Source organism: Phyllostomus hastatus, unplaced genomic scaffold (genome assembly GCF_019186645.2).
Source record: "Phyllostomus hastatus isolate PE091 unplaced genomic scaffold, TTU_PhHast_1.1 phas_scaffold_182, whole genome shotgun sequence".
In the NCBI taxonomy this organism is placed as follows: domain Eukaryota; kingdom Metazoa; phylum Chordata; class Mammalia; order Chiroptera; family Phyllostomidae; genus Phyllostomus; species Phyllostomus hastatus.
This window is the reverse complement of record NW_025334013.1, coordinates 29,205,847-29,222,932: the sequence shown is the minus strand read 5'-3', so window position 1 is coordinate 29,222,932 and position 17,086 is coordinate 29,205,847. Positions and strand designations below refer to the sequence as shown.

General features: G+C 55.9%; 1 protein-coding gene across 3 annotated transcripts in view; it reads right to left on the bottom strand.

Moving 5' to 3' along the window:
- The window catches only part of SZT2 (SZT2 subunit of KICSTOR complex), a 50,708-nt gene that overhangs the window by 6,421 nt on the left and 27,201 nt on the right, over positions 1–17,086 (bottom strand). For 2 of the 3 annotated variants that reach the window (XR_006787934.1, XM_045858475.1), the window contains exons 24-62: positions 16,699–16,822; positions 16,429–16,593; positions 16,134–16,338; positions 15,742–15,857; positions 15,380–15,626; positions 14,743–14,884; positions 14,508–14,600; positions 14,273–14,351; positions 13,876–14,169; positions 13,579–13,720; positions 13,293–13,400; positions 13,146–13,209; positions 12,729–12,914; positions 12,204–12,371; positions 12,028–12,115; positions 11,819–11,890; positions 11,434–11,635; positions 10,856–10,955; positions 9,998–10,127; positions 7,646–7,798; positions 7,461–7,563; positions 7,267–7,372; positions 7,070–7,181; positions 6,309–6,427; positions 6,034–6,198; positions 5,689–5,773; positions 5,374–5,538; positions 5,115–5,282; positions 4,623–4,756; positions 4,013–4,179; positions 3,793–3,890; positions 3,572–3,704; positions 3,327–3,457; positions 3,091–3,191; positions 2,841–3,017; positions 2,372–2,639; positions 2,189–2,268; positions 1,977–2,102; positions 1,651–1,850 (exon numbers count right to left, since the gene is read on the bottom strand). Coding sequence is in view for 2 of the 3 variants with exons in the window: in XM_045858475.1 (XP_045714431.1) it covers positions 1,651–1,850; positions 1,977–2,102; positions 2,189–2,268; positions 2,372–2,639; positions 2,841–3,017; positions 3,091–3,191; positions 3,327–3,457; positions 3,572–3,704; positions 3,793–3,890; positions 4,013–4,179; positions 4,623–4,756; positions 5,115–5,282; positions 5,374–5,538; positions 5,689–5,773; positions 6,034–6,198; positions 6,309–6,427; positions 7,070–7,181; positions 7,267–7,372; positions 7,461–7,563; positions 7,646–7,798; positions 9,998–10,127; positions 10,856–10,955; positions 11,434–11,635; positions 11,819–11,890; positions 12,028–12,115; positions 12,204–12,371; positions 12,729–12,914; positions 13,146–13,209; positions 13,293–13,400; positions 13,579–13,720; positions 13,876–14,169; positions 14,273–14,351; positions 14,508–14,600; positions 14,743–14,884; positions 15,380–15,626; positions 15,742–15,857; positions 16,134–16,338; positions 16,429–16,593; positions 16,699–16,822 (5,516 nt within the window). In the remaining variant the exon portion in view is untranslated. Of the gene's footprint in view, positions 1–1,650; positions 1,851–1,976; positions 2,103–2,188; positions 2,276–2,371; positions 2,640–2,840; positions 3,018–3,090; positions 3,192–3,326; positions 3,458–3,571; positions 3,705–3,792; positions 3,891–4,012; positions 4,180–4,622; positions 4,757–5,114; positions 5,283–5,373; positions 5,539–5,688; positions 5,774–6,033; positions 6,199–6,308; positions 6,428–7,069; positions 7,182–7,266; positions 7,373–7,460; positions 7,564–7,645; positions 7,799–9,997; positions 10,128–10,855; positions 10,956–11,433; positions 11,636–11,818; positions 11,891–12,027; positions 12,116–12,203; positions 12,372–12,728; positions 12,915–13,145; positions 13,210–13,292; positions 13,401–13,578; positions 13,721–13,875; positions 14,170–14,272; positions 14,352–14,507; positions 14,601–14,742; positions 14,885–15,379; positions 15,627–15,741; positions 15,858–16,133; positions 16,339–16,428; positions 16,594–16,698; positions 16,823–17,086 lie in introns of those variants that run through there. The other variant, XM_045858476.1, reaches the window with a different exon arrangement.

Here is a 17,086-nt window from a genome sequence, read left to right as displayed (position 1 = left end):
CAGTGCAGAGGAGGAGGCCAGGCCCTTCTCCACCAGTGAGACGGGGAGGGTAGGGCCAGAGAGGCTGCTGAGAACGTAGGGAGAGTGCACAAGGGGGTGGAGACGTCTGTCTCCTGGGGGCAGCAGGCAGGAAAGGAGGGCACAGTGCTGTATGTCTAAGATGTTAGAGGAAAACTCAGGGAGATGCTTGACGCCTAGTTAGGCGCCTTCCTCTCAGAGGGAAAGGGGCTGCTCTTGGGCTGTGCTTGGGGAGTGGTACTTCCTGCATTCCTCAGGCCCGCTGGTCTTCCTTTCTCAACCCAGAGGCAAGGGGAGACGAGAGCAGGGAGTGCTGGGAACAAGAATAACACAGAAAGGGCCAGTGGGACCCGACCCTCCTACTTAGGAGGCACAAACCAGAACTCTTGCGGAGGCTGGGAGTGGGCTGTCTAAGCCTCTAGCGAAAAGAAATGTCCCATTTAATCCTTAAGGAAATAAAGACAAGACCTAAGTAGTGATTGGCGATAGTTAAAGACTGATGACAAAGGAAGGCCTGACTTTAAATTTTGCTCTAGAAACATTTTTTAACCTAGCGTATCTTTTGTTTTAAAAAGGAATTCCGATTTCTGATAAATGAACACAAAGTAAGCAAACTAAGTCTCTCAGAGGAGCTCCTACAGCTCGGACCCAGCCAAGGGCAGCAAGCTGAGCAACTACCTCGCTGAGAAACAAGGTGTGGGGGCCCAGAGACACAGGCCTGTCCTCTCTTCCTAAGGCCCGGAGAAGAGGGGCAGCCCAGGAGGCAGAGAGCTGGTTACAAAACACTAAGGGGGGACTGGCTTTCTAGTCCAAGGTGGTATCTTGATGAAAGAAATACAATTACATTTACTAGCTCGAAAGGGCAGCAAACTAAAAATAGACAGGAGGGAGAAAACAAACTCACAAATCCAGAGACAAGAAAGTAACTGTGTAACATGAACAGATACTCTCCCATCAGCCTCTGGAAAGGGGCTGGAACACAGAATCCAGAGGCTCAGGTGCTGAGAAGAACAGAGCAGGGCCACAGAAGTGGGGATCTAAGACTCGATACGGGAGGAAAAGGTGGCTGAGGACTTGTTCCTGAGCTCTGGGAGATGGAAAGTGGTGACAGAGGGGCTGCCTACTTTCCAAGACTCCGACCTGTCACTAGTGGCCCGTGGATGAACACGACCAAGCATGGGCTGGAGGAGAGTGATGCAAGCAGGCCCAGGGCAGGGGTTCTTGGTGAGAAAGGCAGCTAGCCTCGGTGAGTGAAGAGCTTCCTGGGTCACGAACCACGTAAATCTCGGGAGAGGTCAGTGGGTGATCAGGACAGGAATCATTAAGACCCGGGTCCAGAAGCTTAAGAGCGTGTACCAGCTCCATGTGCATGGATGTACACCAGCATGTAAGCGTGTGGGTTTATGGGCACACGAGCTTTGTGAGACTGTACACAATTCTGTGAGTTCCCTGAGATGTGTAACATCTGCAAACGTGGGATGAGGGCTGCATGGAAGTGTCCAAGGACCTTGTGTACATGTGCTGGCCTAGTAGGTGCACAGGCCCGAGCTGTCCTCACAGAATCCACGTGAAGAGAGGATGGGTGAGTGGGCCTCACCTGCAGTGCAGGAGGGAAGGAGGAGACGGGCTCACCTGCGGGCGGGCGAGGGGGGCCGCAGCGGTACCAGCACAAAGCCCATGCTCTGCAGATACTGCACATACTGCTGCAGGAAAGCCAGGCTCAGCTCCTTCAGCCAAGGCTCCTCACGGGTGCCCGGGGGAGGCACATCCAAGGCTTCACAGCTTGAGGGGGCCTCTCGGCTCCCAGGTCCTGGCTCAGGGCGATGGCGCCGCTGTGGGAGTGGAAGTTAAGGAAGAATCTACCCACTGTCAGCCACCCTACTAAGTGTGGAGGAATGGAGGTCACTGTGGGGTAAACAGAGGTCCCAGGGAGGAAATCTGGGAGTCCTGAGCCTCACCTGCCCCTCAGGGGGCCCACAGGTCTCTGGGGGCCCATGCAGCCAGGCAGCAGGGTCGAAGAGCAGGGCTGTTGCACAGTAATGTACCAGGCGGGACGACTGCTTCAGGGTCTCCAGCTCCCCAGCCTGGGGAAACGGGGCAGTGAGCGCGAGAGCGGTGGCCAGGGAAGGGTACAGGATGCTCCTAGATGATGCGGGTTCGGGCTACTTACGCTGATGGGCATGCTGGCTGGGGTGGACCGCTGCTGCCAGGTTACAAACAAGTTCTCCATCTTCATCTGGCGCTCCAGCTCTGGGGGCTGGGAGCATTAGTAGTGGGCCCCAGGGCCTGTCACCCCCCTCCCTCCCAGACTCCATAGATTGTCCCTGCCCACCATCCGGCCAGGTGCTCTCACCTCTGCGCTCTGTCATCTTGATCTCCAGGAACTGTTGTCCGTGGTAGGTGACGGGGTCCGGGGGTCTGGGCACAGAGCTGAGTGAGGCACTCGGGCGCGCAGCTGTGATATCCCTCAGGGCCTCGTCGAAGGGGAATGTGTCCAGGGGCAGGGAACTCCCACCCCGAGAGGACCCAGTGAGCCGGCCTTGCTCCCGGCTCAGAGGGGGGCTTGCACTCCGGATGAGGGTCTCTGCATCCACTGTGGGCAGCAGGAATGGGTTTGGCTCCTGAAAAGATGGAGCCTCACAATGGGTGCATGGCCTTTGTCCTCAGACCTTCTTCTCTCCTGCCCCGTGGCCTCCCCTCTCAGACTCTCTCTGCACCACCTCTGGCCTGAGTCTGCCCCTCCTCCTGCTTCCGAGCCGGTACTTCCTTAAACCAAGCCCTCGGGAGCCAGAACCAGAGGAGGGAGCCTGAGTAGCGGGTACCTTCTCATCCCGCACTGGGAAGTCCAACTGGCCGTAATGATGGAAGAGTCCAAGCTTCTGGCTGAGGAGGCAGAAGATGAGATGGGCACGTGCGTTCTGCCACTGCACGAGGCGAACCAGCGCTCGGCCCAAGGCTGCCCCCAGGTCTGGAGCCCAGTTGTAAGTCAGCAGTAGTAGCTGGAAGTCAGGGGTCAGGGTCAGTGAGGTCACAGACCCTCTTCTCCCACCCAACCCCTGGCCCCACACCTACCTTCTTATCCACGACCTCCAGCAGCAGGAACCTCTGCCGGGGAGCGTTCCGCCCTGAGCTCCCATCACCGCCCGGCTCGAAGCGCTGCAAGGCTTTGGCAGCTACAGTGAGGGGGTGGGGGAGTCTTAGTAGGGGTCTGGAGACAGAGCCCCCTCCACCCTGTCCTGTCGTCCGCATGGTCAGAAACCCCACCTTCAGTCACTCAAAACCCACCCTCCCCTTGGCCATGCTCTCACCCTGCTGGGTTGGGCGCCTCCACTGCAAGAAGTTCCTTCCCAGAAGCAGCAGATGCCGCTCAGCTGCCGGGCGGGGCGTTGGGCTCAGTTGTCCAAGGGAACAAGGACTGAAGACGTCTGGCTCTGAGCTCCTAGTAGGAGGGAAGGATGCAGGGAAAGCAGACTGCTTGGTCTCAGGCTCTGGCCATCACCTCCCTGAGCCTAAGCCCCCAGCCAGCTCAGCCTCTGTGGGACCCCACACTCACAAATGCTGCTCAAAGACACGGACGCTGGTGTCTCCAGCCATTGAGGTGACCAGAGTGGTGAACTCAGACAAGATGGATGGCAGGAGGAACCGGGACACCATGTAGGTGGAGCTCCTGGACAGTGAGGCGCAACCTGGACCCAGGGCAAAGAAGTCCTGCTGGAGCCGCAGGGTGGGGGCCAGGCTGAGGATGGGAGTGGAGGCGGGGGGGGGGGGTCTCACCAATCTGAACCATGAACTCCATCCAGCGCTGAGTAACGTGAGCAAACACGGGCTGCAGGGTCCCCACCTCGCCCTCTTCTAGCTGTGTGGTCCGGCGCCTGAAGACACAGCAGGAGTAAGCAGCTCACACGGGTATCTGACTTATATATGTGTTTACCTAAACCCAAGCCACACCTGTGATTTCACACCACACCCTCCCCTGCACAGCATACACACGCACCTTTGTCTCTTGGCTCCAGATTCTGGGCCTGACGCCCGCTCGGTTCCACCTGGGGTCCGAACATTTTCAGTTTTGTGACGCCTCCGGCCCCGAGTGTCTTCTGGCCGATCCAGGACAATGTCATCAGTTGTTTTGGGGGAACCCAAGTCCCCAGATTCTGTTTTACTCTGAAGGCAATGCAGTGAATGAAGAGGGGCTATTGGGAAGGGGAACAGGGTGGAGGGTGGAGGCATCACGGAACGGTAACAGGAGCCTAGAGGATTTGCAGGCCCAGGTTCAGGCCCTGGCTTCACTGCAGACTCACCAAGCAGCCTTGGGCAGGCTACTCAACTTTCCTGAGCCCCAGCTGCCTCACTGGTAAAAGCCCTGCTTATCTTACAGGTTTGAGGATACAGTAAGGAAAGCAGAACTGAAGGCACTTAATAAGCTGAGGCGCTCTCTCCATCAGTAAGAACTCGCCACATTCTGCAAACTCCTACCCAAGGAACAGAGCAGTTTTATATATATAATAGGGGTTCTGAGGCAAGGCTTGCAGGGAAGTGTAGGTGGACCTAGGAGGCAGCAAGAAAGCAGATGCCAACCTCACCACTTCCTCCCGTTCTCCCATTACCAGCATGTCCCAGAAGCTACGCCGGCCAGCTTTGCTGGGGGGAGTGACAGGCTCCTCAGGGGCAGGCCCAGGGGGAAAGGTGCTAGCTCGGCCTGCAGGGCTCTTGGTTTCCAGTGACCCACTCCTGAGACTTCCTGTAGACACCAAACAATACAGACGTCTGTCACCAACCATCAATCCCCACACCTAGCCCCAAGACTGGTATGACAGTGCCTCAGACTTCCTCTACTGGTTAGTGAGTGACAGTATCAGTGTCTGCGACTGACAGTGCGTGGCTGCAGGTGTTCGTGTGGAGTGAATTCCTGGTATTTTCCGCTCTAAGCGGGTGACTCCAAGCATGGGTACGTTTCTGCTGATGACTTGCTGATGCAGGGAAGGCAAAGGACAGCTGTGAATGTGTGTTTCAGACAAAGCCTTTGGGACATGTTCCCAGGTCCCACACCTGAAACACCGTCTTGCCTGCATCTGTGACATTCGCTGGCCCCAACATACCTGGGGACATGTCCTCCGTGCACAGGGAGGCTGGCAGTAGCTGCAGCTCCATGACGGCATCGGCCAGGGCCTGGCGAGCTGCTCCTCGGAGCTTCTCTTCCAGCTGCACAATGCTGATATTCCCTTTTTCCCACACATCCAGTCGAAGCCGCGGGGCCCCACTGTGAGCTGGAGGAAAGAACAGGGGTCACTTGAGGGTGCCCCCAGTTCCTACAGCCTCCTACAGCATGCAAACACTCCTCTAGCCAAGCGGCCCCACCTGAAGAACTGTCTGGCACGACCGGGCAGCGAGTGACCTGGGTCAACTGCTCAAACTCCTCCTCTTGCAGTACATCTGGAGGCCCCGGAGAAGGTGGGGGCCACGATGCCAGTGAGATGGGGGCCCCTCCCTCGTCCACAAAGGCTAGAGTGATGCAGGCAACCCCTGGGTAGAAATCCACAGGAAAACTCAGGTCTGGAACTTCCAGATCCCCTTTCCTCTCCCACACCCACCTTAGAGGCAAGGCTGGGAAAGGCCCTCTCAGCCAAGAGACTGGAAAGGGCTTTCCCACACCTGGTAGTGCCCACACTGTACCTTTGCCCCCAGTGCCCTGTCCACCAGGCTTGTTATACAAGTAAATGTCCAAGTCGGGGAGGCTGCCCGGTGGAGGGAGTGGATGCTGGGGAGAGAACAGCCACCGAGAACTAAGATGAGGCAAGCGGACAAAGGCTGTCAGGGAATGATGGGTGTCCAGTGGAGAATGGGGAGCACAGGAAGACAGGTAGATAATAAAGGTGCATGTGGGGGAGGGGTGTATGGAGGTCCATGGGCAAAGGTACACATGGGGAATCTATATAAAACACACCGTAAAGGTATATGTGTGTTGGGGGGTGAGGACTGAGTGCCTGTGGGTGTGGAAGGAGGCAGGTGAAACCTCACCTGGAAGTGGTTCCGGCCATTGCTGTCTGTGTACTTGGGAGAGTGCAGGAAAATGAGCAGGTTTTGCCGCAGGTACCAGGCCAGGGCAGGAAGCCAGGGTCGGCAGGAGGGGGGCAGGGCCAGATGCAACACCTCTGAGGGGAGACTTCCAGGGGGCTGGATGAACTGCAGAGAGTGGGGAGGGGAGTCAGAGCTGGATGAAGAGGTTCCAGCCGAGACGCTCCTGCATCTGCGACTGTGCCATGCAGGATGCTGGGGCCTGGGGGGGAGCTGACCTCCACATCAGCTGGCGTCAGCTTGCAATTCCGAACAAGCATGACGGTGATGACGTCCAGAGTGGCCTCATCCAGGCGCCGACGCAGAACCCGCACCAGCTCATCTGTGATCTCAGGACCTTGACGCAGCCATGGAGGGAAGGCAGAGACACTGGCTAAGGATCCAGCTACCCCAAACCAGCCGTTAAACCCCAGACTCAAACATTCTCCCATATATTATAAGCAGCCAGAACGAGGGTCTGGTTCTTCCAAGCTACTCACTGTGACTGTGGAGAAGTGAACTTTACCTCTCAAAAGCCTCAGTGCCCTTAGCCATAAAATGAGAATAACAGCATCTACCTCATATATAACCATCTTAGCCCAAGACCCAATACACATTAATTGAACCATAAACGTTAGCTGGAAAATCCATCTGCCTAACAGATACCTCAGGCTCAACGTGTCTCAAATCGAGCCCATCACCTTCATCCCCACCCCACCCCACCCCTGGCATCCATCCAGTGGGGCCAGCATCTAACACACAGTCACCCAGGATAGACGCCTGGGTGTCAGCTTTAATGACTCCACTGCCCCTAGCTGCATTTCAATCAACTACAGGTCCCATGCCTAAATATCACAGCAGTGTGTCATACCCACATGGCCCCTGCTTGAGGGAAGCCCAGAGTGTAGCATGAGCTGGAGTGGGAAGGCTCTGAGCGAAGTCCTGGAGACTTCTGGAACCTTAGCTGGTCACTCTCCTACCCTCTCCTTGCAGTCCTTACCTGCCTGCCCCACGCCATGTACCAGCAGCCGGATGTGCCTGTCCACCTGGCCCACAGGACGAGCAGCATCTGCACTGCGGCCGGAAGCCAAGTCGAGGGGAGAACGAGGACCCTGCAGGAAAACTCTGGTCAGGGCCCACTCCCGGGAACAAGGCCTGAGGGCACACGGGGCATCGGGGAGTGGAAGGGATACATGCCGAGGCCTCCTCAGAGGAGATGGGCTCCTGGCTTCGGGACAGAGCCAGGGATGGGGGCAGAGCATCGCCTTCCCATGGCCGCTCACTGCAGGTCGTCTCCAGGAGCCTGGGGAAGAGTGGCAAGGTCTTTAGACATACCTCCTCCTGTGCCACCCATGACCATGCTTTACCCCGTCTTCCCAGGGCCCACGTACCGAAGATAATACACAGCCTTCGTTGCTCGCTCCTGATAAACAAACATGTTCTTCCGGTTCACCACGGAGAAGGCATTGAGCACGGAGCGCAGGGCCTGGATGGCTGTGGGAGGACAAGGGCTCAGGACTCTGCCTGCTCCAGAGCCCTCCCCACACTCCGCCTGCCCTCTCGTGCCGTCACATACCACGAGAGACCCCCATGCTGGGCCCCATTTTGAGGCGTGAATGGACTCGAATCACGGTTTCCCATACGATGTCACAGGAGAAATGGCCAGGAACAAACTGCATTGTGGCTGCCAGGTACCCTCGAGGTGCACAGCTCTCATCAGCAGCATAATCTGATGGGTGGAAGGTGGACAGCGGATCAGAAATGGGACACAGCCCTCTGCCCTCACACACTTCTCACCTGTAAACTGATCTCCTCGCCCTCACTGCGCTGGGTCCTAGGCTCTATTACCCTGCAGGGGAAAGATGGTCATTTTGGGTAATAAGGAAGGACCATCCTCTTAGGAAGACAGGTCACAACACAAAGGTTTTCAAATCTATCTTAGGGAGATATGAAGGAGACAAGATGTATCAGGAAAGGCAAAGCATGAGAAAATCCTGAAGATAATGCCACAATACCCTGACCCTGTCAAAATCTATGTCATAATATAATATACACCCTATCTGTGTATTCATTGGGAGTTGCAACAATAACTCCTTAAAACAAAAGTAGGACTGCTTACACAGACCTGCTGCAGAGTGGGGGAGACTGTGTCCTGTGCTCTGGAGGACAAGGACTACGAAGACCCCGAAGGGTGGCATGGCAGTATGCCAGAGCACAGAGCCACAGCCCAGTACCCTGTCGGGGCCTTTCCGGGTTTCCGGGGTGACATGGCACCTTCCAGCAGCCCGATGGTGGCAATTTGGTTTCCTAGAGAAGCTGCTGTCAGATGTGAGCAGTGCTTAGGAAACCCAGGAGGCTGCAGCATCTGGAATGGAATGCTGGTTGCTAGGGGTTCCAGCAAAGCCATGTGGAGAATTAAAAAGAGGAAGGGCTCTGCCTGATTTCTGACTGCTCGAACATCTCAGGCTGCTGGAAGTCACCGGAAACTGAAAGTACGGGGCTGTCCAGCTCATTTGCAGAAGATGCTGTCAAAACCCTGGGAAGCCCACTAATTGCGGGAATTCTGCTTTGATATGGAATACATCCCAGGATGTGCTGAGAGAAGCGCTCTCCAGAGCTGTCAGGAACGTTCGTCTTCAGACTCAGTGAGAATGTTAAAAATAAGGAGGGGTCTGATTTTACTTTTAAACTAGAGGGGAGAACTGAAAAGAAGTGGCATAATTTGGTTTTCCTCTATGACAGCAGTTTTCAACCTTTTTCATCTCTTAGCACACGTAAATTAATTACTAAAATTCTGTGGTGCACCGAAAAATGTATTTTCTGATCTGACAAAAAAAAAAATGGGTATCACTTTAATTCATTCACACCGGATGGCTACTGCGTTGGCTGGTGTCTTTTTTTTATTTGACAGTCTAAGGGAAAAGAGGTCAGTGCCCCTGACTGAACAGTCAGGTATTGTATGTTTTAAAATCCTCGCGGGGCACTGGTTGAAAATCGCTGCTCTATGAGTTGGGGTGAGAGGTCATCAGGAGTAAGAGAAGGAAGCAGAAGTGTGGAGGCTTCAGTGACCATCCCAAGTAGATCACCATGTTTCCTAACCAATACCAAAGGGGTCCTGTGTCCGCCTCGTATGGAGGGACAGCCAGTCAGACGGCAAATCCTCCTCCCAGGCCTCAGGCTCTGCTCCTCTGGTCCTCTCTCAGCTGTCAGCTGGCCTACTTGTCCCCCTCACTACACCCCATTTCTTGGCCCTATTTCCCTGCAGGAGAAAGACGGTCACTTTGGAAAACAAGGTAGGGCCAAACCCTTAGGAAGACTGGTCCCGCCTGGCACCCCTTTGGTGACCCCTCTGTCTGGCACTCCTCAACCTCTCCTCTGCTGTGGGACGTACATGTGCTCAAGGCTCCACTTTAAAACTGCTGCCCTGACCCCCACTTCCTCTAGGTCCTGCCCAATCTATCTGGTCTCTCCCTCCACTGCCAAGCCTCTTGAAAGAGTACCCCACTTTGCCATGTATAACGTGCCCAAATTTTTTTGCCCAAATTTTTGAGGGGAAAAGAAGGGTGCACACTGTACCTGGGTACAATGATTACATACCATGGGTATAATAATCCCGTGTATAATATGCACAAAATGTGGGCGTGCACTATACACGGCCAAACATGGCAGGTACTCTCTGCTCCGCTGGTCTAACGCCCTGTCACTCTCAGTCTCCCCCCGTTTGTGTTCCCCTCTCTCCAGTGAGGACACTTCCACTGAAGTCACTGATGAACTTGAAATGGCCAAATCCAGTGATCCTTGTGTCCTCTCCTTCCTGCTCTCCCAGTGTTACTCGGTGCCAGTGACCAAGTGAAGTGACTCTGCCCTCAGCTTCTCACCAAAGTCTTCAATAAGGGAAAGGAAGGAAGGCTCCTGGGTGGAACCTCACCATCGCTGGGCAGTGGCACCCGCTGACGGGAGTGGAAGGGGGTCTCGCTGCGCCACAGATCTTCCTCGCTCTCGGCCACCAGAAGAGAGTTGCACACATGACTGTCGTGCAGGTCCTGAAGAAGCAGCCGCTGGGGGAAGGAGCAAGGGGTCAGGGAGCTGGAATGTTTCCTCATAAATAGGCGACAATAGTGCAAGGTAATCAAAGGCCAGAGAGAATGGCCATTATCACTCGGGGGGCGGGGAGGTCAGGGGTCGAAAAGATCATCAGTAATCACTGGGAGGTCAGAGATGGTGTCTAACAGTCACCGGGCTCAGGGCCCCAACCACTGGACCCCAGCTGGGAAAACATGTCCCTTCTCTTTGCTAGAATGTGTTCACCATCCTTCAGGTCTCAGTTTAAAAGTCATTTCTAAGAAGCTTTCCCTGACACTTCAGATGGTCGGACCCTACTGTATGCTCTCAGAGCCATCTCTACTTTTCCTCTGTAGAAGCCTTCGCAACTGTAATGAGAATAATTTGTGTGACTTAGTCGATCATTGTCTGTCTCTTCCACTCGACACACGCTCTAGAGTCAAGGTTTCCCTCTCGCTCACCATTTTATCCCTAACACTGGTACAGAGCAGTGAGCGGGAACATCTCCGCACCTCACAGTCCCCGGGAGGGTATGAGAGGAACCCACAGAACCGGGGTGAGCTAGGGAAAGTTCTCTAGTTTGTGGCGAGTCTGGGGAATAAGGGTATCCCAATAACTGGGGGTCAAAGAGGGATAACAGTCTCTGAAAGTCAAGGTCCTGGAGATTCCTTCCTCATCTGAGCTGTGACCATGCCTGGAGAGCCCTGCCCCTGGCTGCCCTTACCTGGTTGACCTCCCTGCAGATCTCCCCAACTCGTCTCACCAGGAGCTGCTGCAGGTGGCGACACTCAGCTCCTGGCCCTCCGTCTTCCCGAGTCAGGCTCCTAGGAAGGAGGGATGGATCAGACACAGAGTTGCATAGGGGAGGAAACTGTGAAGGGAGGGGCACGGGAGCTAGGACAAAGAGGAACCATGAAAAGGAAGTAGGATTGAGCAAAGGGAAGTAAACACGATGGAAAATGGGAAGGATGGAATTCTCAGTGGCCATTCTGGAAGCCTAGGCCACGCTGAGGCCTGTATGGTGCAGCTCACCTCTTCTTTACTCTCAGACCTCCTGTATCACTAGAACGAGGGCTTTCCTTTTGCTCCACCCCACCCCACCCTGTGATTAGAGCAGTATCTAACCAGATGCCGAAGTGACATGATTCGCTGATATCTGCGGGAAGTGGTCAGGTGCCCCCAACCTTAGAATAAAAGTCAGACCCCTGCCCAAACCCTTGAACAACATTCAACAGAGGTGATGTGGGACCAGGGAAAGGGAGCTAACATCAGAGTCAGGACGTGGGCCTGGCTTCCACTCACCGTGCATGCGCATATACTTCCACACGATCCTGCAGTATCCGCACGATGAGCCAGAAGTCTGGGAGGCATGGCCCAAGGACGCTTGTGAGCGAAGGCTGTGGGGGTGCTGGCCCAGGCGGGGTCCTCAATGTGAAGGGGGTCTTCTCACCCAGGGTCTCATTGGGACCCTCACTGTCAGAGCCGCTACTGCCACCATCATAACCTGTGTCAGATGTGCTGAAGTTGCAACCCAACCCTTGAGCTCATCTGAGTCTCCAAAGTACATCAGGCTTAATGGGCCCCTCCAGGTTAGTCCCTTCCGATGCCCCAAGCCCAGACTTTTCACTGTGCGGCCCTAAGTCCACTTCCCATCAGCCAGAGTCCTTCATCCCCTGCCGCAGCTTACCTAGGTGGTCTGAGTCCACGCTGCCCTGACTGGACATGAGGCTTAGTCCTCGGCTGGGCCCAGGCTGGCTCCCTGGGAAGAGAAGGGAAACGAATGTCCAGGGCCTCTCTCAGTCCCAATTAGGACTGCCTTCCGAAAAGGGAAGCAGGTCCAGGGATGTACACGTTCTGGGTGTTGGCCCCAGACTTTGCTGCCCAGTCCTCTCTCACCTCCCTGTGGCAGGCTGGGCAGACTGATGAGGGAGGGGCCCTCAGAATCCTCTGGGGAGCCAGGGCCTCGGGGGCTGGCTGTCAGAGCCTGCGGAGAGGAAGTCGGGACTGAGTACAGGCCCCACTCACCCCATCACCACCCCTGCCATTCCCATGTCAGCCCAGAAAAGACTCACCTCCCCTTCGATGCCTTCAGCCTTATCCTCGTGGTTGTGCCAAGCCCAGGCCACTGAAGAGGGGGCCCCGGGGGACCCACCTGGCTGTTGGCCAGCTGCCACAAAAAAGAAGCCACTGTCAGGGTCCTCAAGAAGAACACGGCCAGGCAGGTGGAGGCGACGGAACTCCTGAGGAGCGGGAGGCAAGGCCACAGTTTAGACACAGCACCCCCTCATTCATGGCACCCCACACTTCATCAGACGCTCACAACCACCTCGTGAAGCAGGCACTAGAGTCCCCATGGCTGCAGTAGAAAAGGGTCAGTGACTTGCCTAAGGTTCAGTGGGCCAGTGTCAGGGCTCGGAGCTGGGTCTCTCCCCTCCTGGGCTGCCAGGCGTGGGGTGAGGGATGGACAATGTGGTGAGGAGGTGGGCAGGAAGGTAATTCGAGGGACTCAAAGCAAGGGAGGGCCTTCCGATTCTGTCTCTGGAGGCCAGGGAGGAACGGGCACAAAGTGACCGGGCAGCGTCCTGCAGGAGGCGTACCTCCTTGAACTGTGTGAGAGAACGCTCCGGCCCAAACACAAAACTCAGTGGCAGAGTTTGGCGCAGACAGGTGGAGCGTCCGGGAGAGCTGTGGATGTGGGCGGCAGCACGGTGCAGGGCGGGGCACTGGGGGATGCCCCCTCTCCGAAGTGCCCCCACCATCTCGTCCTCCAGCAACCAGCGGATCTACGGTCAGAGGGCAGTCCAGGAAGTGGCGAAGGGCACCACCCTTGCTGACCGGGGCATCACTTCCCTCCTGGGCTAGCAGATACTACAAGCTACTCCGCCTCACAGACTGAGGGAGGCCTCACTTCGATCCCACAATAAAGGGGGTGCCTCACCCCACTGACATGGTGGAAAAGGTATCAGTTAGTGTCGAGGGGCTGTCACTTAGGTCAGGGGAGGGAAGACCCTCACCTCACTCATGGTGGTCTCAATAGCCAGTCTGTGGGGTGTGGCCAAACTGGATAGTCCTGGGTGCCTAATTGGAAGAAAGGTGTAGACAATGGTTTCCAGAAAATAAAACTGAGGGGAAGCAAGGACGTCTGAGAGAAAAGGAAATACCTGTCTTCTTCTGGGGGTGGCAGTGGGGGCCCCAGGCCATCATCTGACCTTAAAGATGATGGCTGCCCTGGAGATCGTGGGAATGAAGCACTGCTCTCAGATGTTGACCTGAACAGGGCAAGGAGCAAAGGTCAAAGGTCAATGGCTAATATCCTCCCAAGTCCTCTTCAGCATTATTTTCTTGAAATATTTCAGATGTCCTTAGTCCTGAAGTACCCCTAGATCCCTTAATGGCTCCCCGACCCCCACAAGGCCCCAGGTCCCCCTACTGAACTTGCTGCCTCACCGGTGGTGCTGAGGGTCCGAGGTCGGGGGAAGCTCCACTTCCAGCGGTAAGGTCAGCACAAAGACATCCAAAGTGACACTGAGGTCCCTCAGGGGCACTCGGCCCCCAATTAGGGGGCCCTCCAGACTGGAAAGCACCTGGCCTGGGAGAGGGGGAAAGTTAAGGGCTGCTGGGAACCATGGGACAAGCACAGATCCCAAGTTCTCAGAGTCAAAGAGTTGTACCCAAAGACCCCCCGCAACAGGCAGGCAGGTTGCACCGGGACCTGCGGCTCTCCACTGGGCACCCCCAGCTCACCCAGGCAGGTGGGCAGGCTGCACACGGGCACTGAGCTGTGCTGCCCACGCAACCGCACGGAGCACGTGAGGTGCAGGAAGAGCGGGGGCAGGTCGTGCACAAAGCTCTCAGGCCCAGTGGGCGAGTCGCCCCCCAGGATACTGAAGGAGTCTTCATCAGGGTTCACGGTGTCTGCATCTGACAGCGAGGCGGAGTCTAGCCCGGCAGGCCCCAAGTCCGGCTCACGGCTCTCGCGGTATTCCACCTCCAGCTCTGGGTCACTCTCAGTGACCACACAGCAGGCAGATGTGTCTCCTAGAGATGCATGTCCCCTGGTCAGCCGGAGAGGCTGGCAGTGGAGGCCCCTGAATTCTGGCTTGAAGCACCCTTCCCCACCTTGAGCCACTTGCCCACAAACCTTCTTCTCCTAGGAACTCAGCCTCTGAAAACTCCAGGTCACTGACTTTTCTGTCTACTGTGTCCCGGGGGCCCTCATCCTGGGCAAGAAAAAGAAAGACAGCTTGATCCAAGGCAGGACGAGAGTCATATCCAGGCCTGAGAGAACCAAGAGTCAAGAAAATCCAGGTGGGCCAAGTGGAACCTCTGGGGCTCCAGGCTGGGGCAGGAGAAAGGTAAAGAAGAAAGCCACTCACCTCTCGCCTGCTGGACGGAGGGCAGTAGAAGAAGTAGTGGGGGTTGGAGGGCACCGTGCGGAAGTGGAGACCACTGACCTCCAGGAACTTCTCCTGTTTGGAGTTGGAAGGAGGCTGTAGTGCGAGCCACCTCTCAGAACACTGCCCCACCCTACGACAGACCCCACACAGCCCCGAGCCAGGGGAGAACAGTAGCCCCCGCACAGGCAGGGCTCCACGTCTCTCCCACCCTCACCTGGATGAGGCTGTGGAGGGCATCATGCGCCTCCCCTCTGAGCTGGCAGACATCTGTCAGAGAGATCTCCAGGCTAGGGTCTGGGTTGCCAGGGACACGGGTGCTCTGAAACTCAGGCTCGCTGAGGTCCTCGGTCTCTATGCTGAGTGGTTGAAGTGGGGGTGGGAGGTGTTAAAGTTTTAAGAACCACCAAGTCCTAGAGGATCCTGCTTCCCAACTGGGAACAGCACACACCTATCTGTCTTTGTTTCTAGGAAGGGTGAGCTTGGGACTCAACAGTAGGAAAAATAGTTTTTGCCTCTGTGGGACTCACATCGTTCAGGGGATCATCACTATTATATGAATGTCCTCAGAACAGCTTCTGCTTTCACTGGTATCAACTGGCAACTCCCCAGCCCTAACCTATTTCAATACTCCACACCAGAACAGGAGACAGGGAGAGCCAGAGGGAGGCTGCTCCCCAAGCCAAATGGGTGCAGGAAGTCTAAACTTGAGGTAGGAAGCCAGCGACAGAGCACTACTGCCTTTCTGGGGCTTGGGTGCCACCTTGCACGGCCATTCCCTGGGATTGGAAGGTCTAGTTTCTTGGGACTTTGTCTGTGTGTCCCCTTCTATGTCATTCCAGGACAATCCTAACCTGGACTCAGAAGCCAGGACAGCTCGTTCCCGAGGCTCAGGGCCCTCCTCGATGCTGCTGCTAAAAGGACCAGGGCTGAGAGGACCAGGGCTTGGGGGTGCATGAGGCAAACCCCGAGTGTATCCGCAGAGTGTGAGCAGAAAAGGGGTGATGTCTACTTCTTGAAGTAGCTCCTCACAGGCATCCACTGCCATCAGCAAGTCCTGGGAGGTCACACTCTGTGCTTGCTGCAAGCTCCGGAACAGCCCTGGCAGAAGTGGAAGGGGCCATGAGGGTCACGCTCTGGAACTGCCTCACCAGTCCCCGTCCCTACAATCCTCATGTCTCCTCCCTGATGCTCCCTCCTATGGTCTCCTGCTCACCACGGACGTAGCATCGCTGAGCATGCTCCTGCAGCAAGGCACAATGGTTGGCTGCCTCCTTGTACCTGGGCTCCATCCAGGCTGAGGAGGGGGCGGTCTGGTCAAGAAACTGAGTCCTAGGAATGAGAAGCAAGAGGGAGCTTGGCCAACTTCCCTGAGTGACACTTCAGACTTACCATCCACCCAGATGCCAGTGGGTCATCCACAGGTCTACACCAACTGTATTCAAGGCCAAGTTCAACTGACTTGCTGAAGGAAGCCCAGCAAGGAGCTGGCAGGACGTGGCTAAGCAGCTGAGCCCTTGCAATTGCTCATCAACCTGTCTGTCCACACCTGAGTGTTATCTGAGCCTTGGCTGGGAGAGGACCTAGGTCAACATTAAGGGCACTCACTGGAAGATGAGGTCTCTGGGTGCCGGAGGGGGCTGCATGCTAATCATCTGTTCCCTCAGCGCTTCCAGGGCACAGCTATAGATGAAGACTGGACAGCGGGTCCGGGGTCCGTCTGCACCCTCTGTTTGTGGAGCCTGACGCCCAGTGCAAGCCTGTGGGTCCCGACGGAAGGGGGGGCTCAGCTCTCCTGGATTCTGGGCACTGTCTGTGAGAAGAGGTGTCGCATGGTCTTCAAGCCCTCAGCTTGTTCCCATTCTTGTTCCTGCTTAACTGACTTAAGAGTCAGCAGCCTTACCACAGGCTGGGGTGACACTGAGGATAGGGACCTGGGCCTTTGGAACCCTGACCCCAGTTCCTCCCAGATCTCTCAGGCTGGAGGCCGCACTCCAATCTCCAAGCTTGGGTTTGGTCTCCTCTTGAGAGGGTCCCTCTAGACCATAGGCGGCCAGGTGCTGGACATCTGAAAAGGAAAAGGGAGGTATAAATCAGAGCTGCCTATTAGCCCAGAGAGGGAGCTCGGGGGTTTGCATCTGAGGGACCAGTGAGGAAGGTCAGTGGTTGGTACCCGAGAAGGTAGCTGGGAGGAATGTCAGAAACACATGCTGAGGGCTCACAAGCCTTGCATAGCAGCGCCACTGAGGGGGCCGGGCTGAGGTGAGAGGCTTGAGAGCTTCAGGAGGGCTGACGTTCTACAAGAGAAACAGAACTAGAGCAATCTGTAAGGCAGCAAACAACCCCTGCTCCCTTCCTGCACCCAGCTGGGTGTCCAACACTGGAAGAAGAGTTGGATGGTACACACATTAAATACACAAACACTAACGAAAACTGAGGAGCAAAAAAAGGTTTTTTAAGTAAATTTACGATTTTGTGTTTGGCCGCATTCACAGCCACCCCGGGCCATGTGCAGCCCTGGGGCCGGAGGTTGTACACTCCTGAGGGTATAGCTTGCAAGA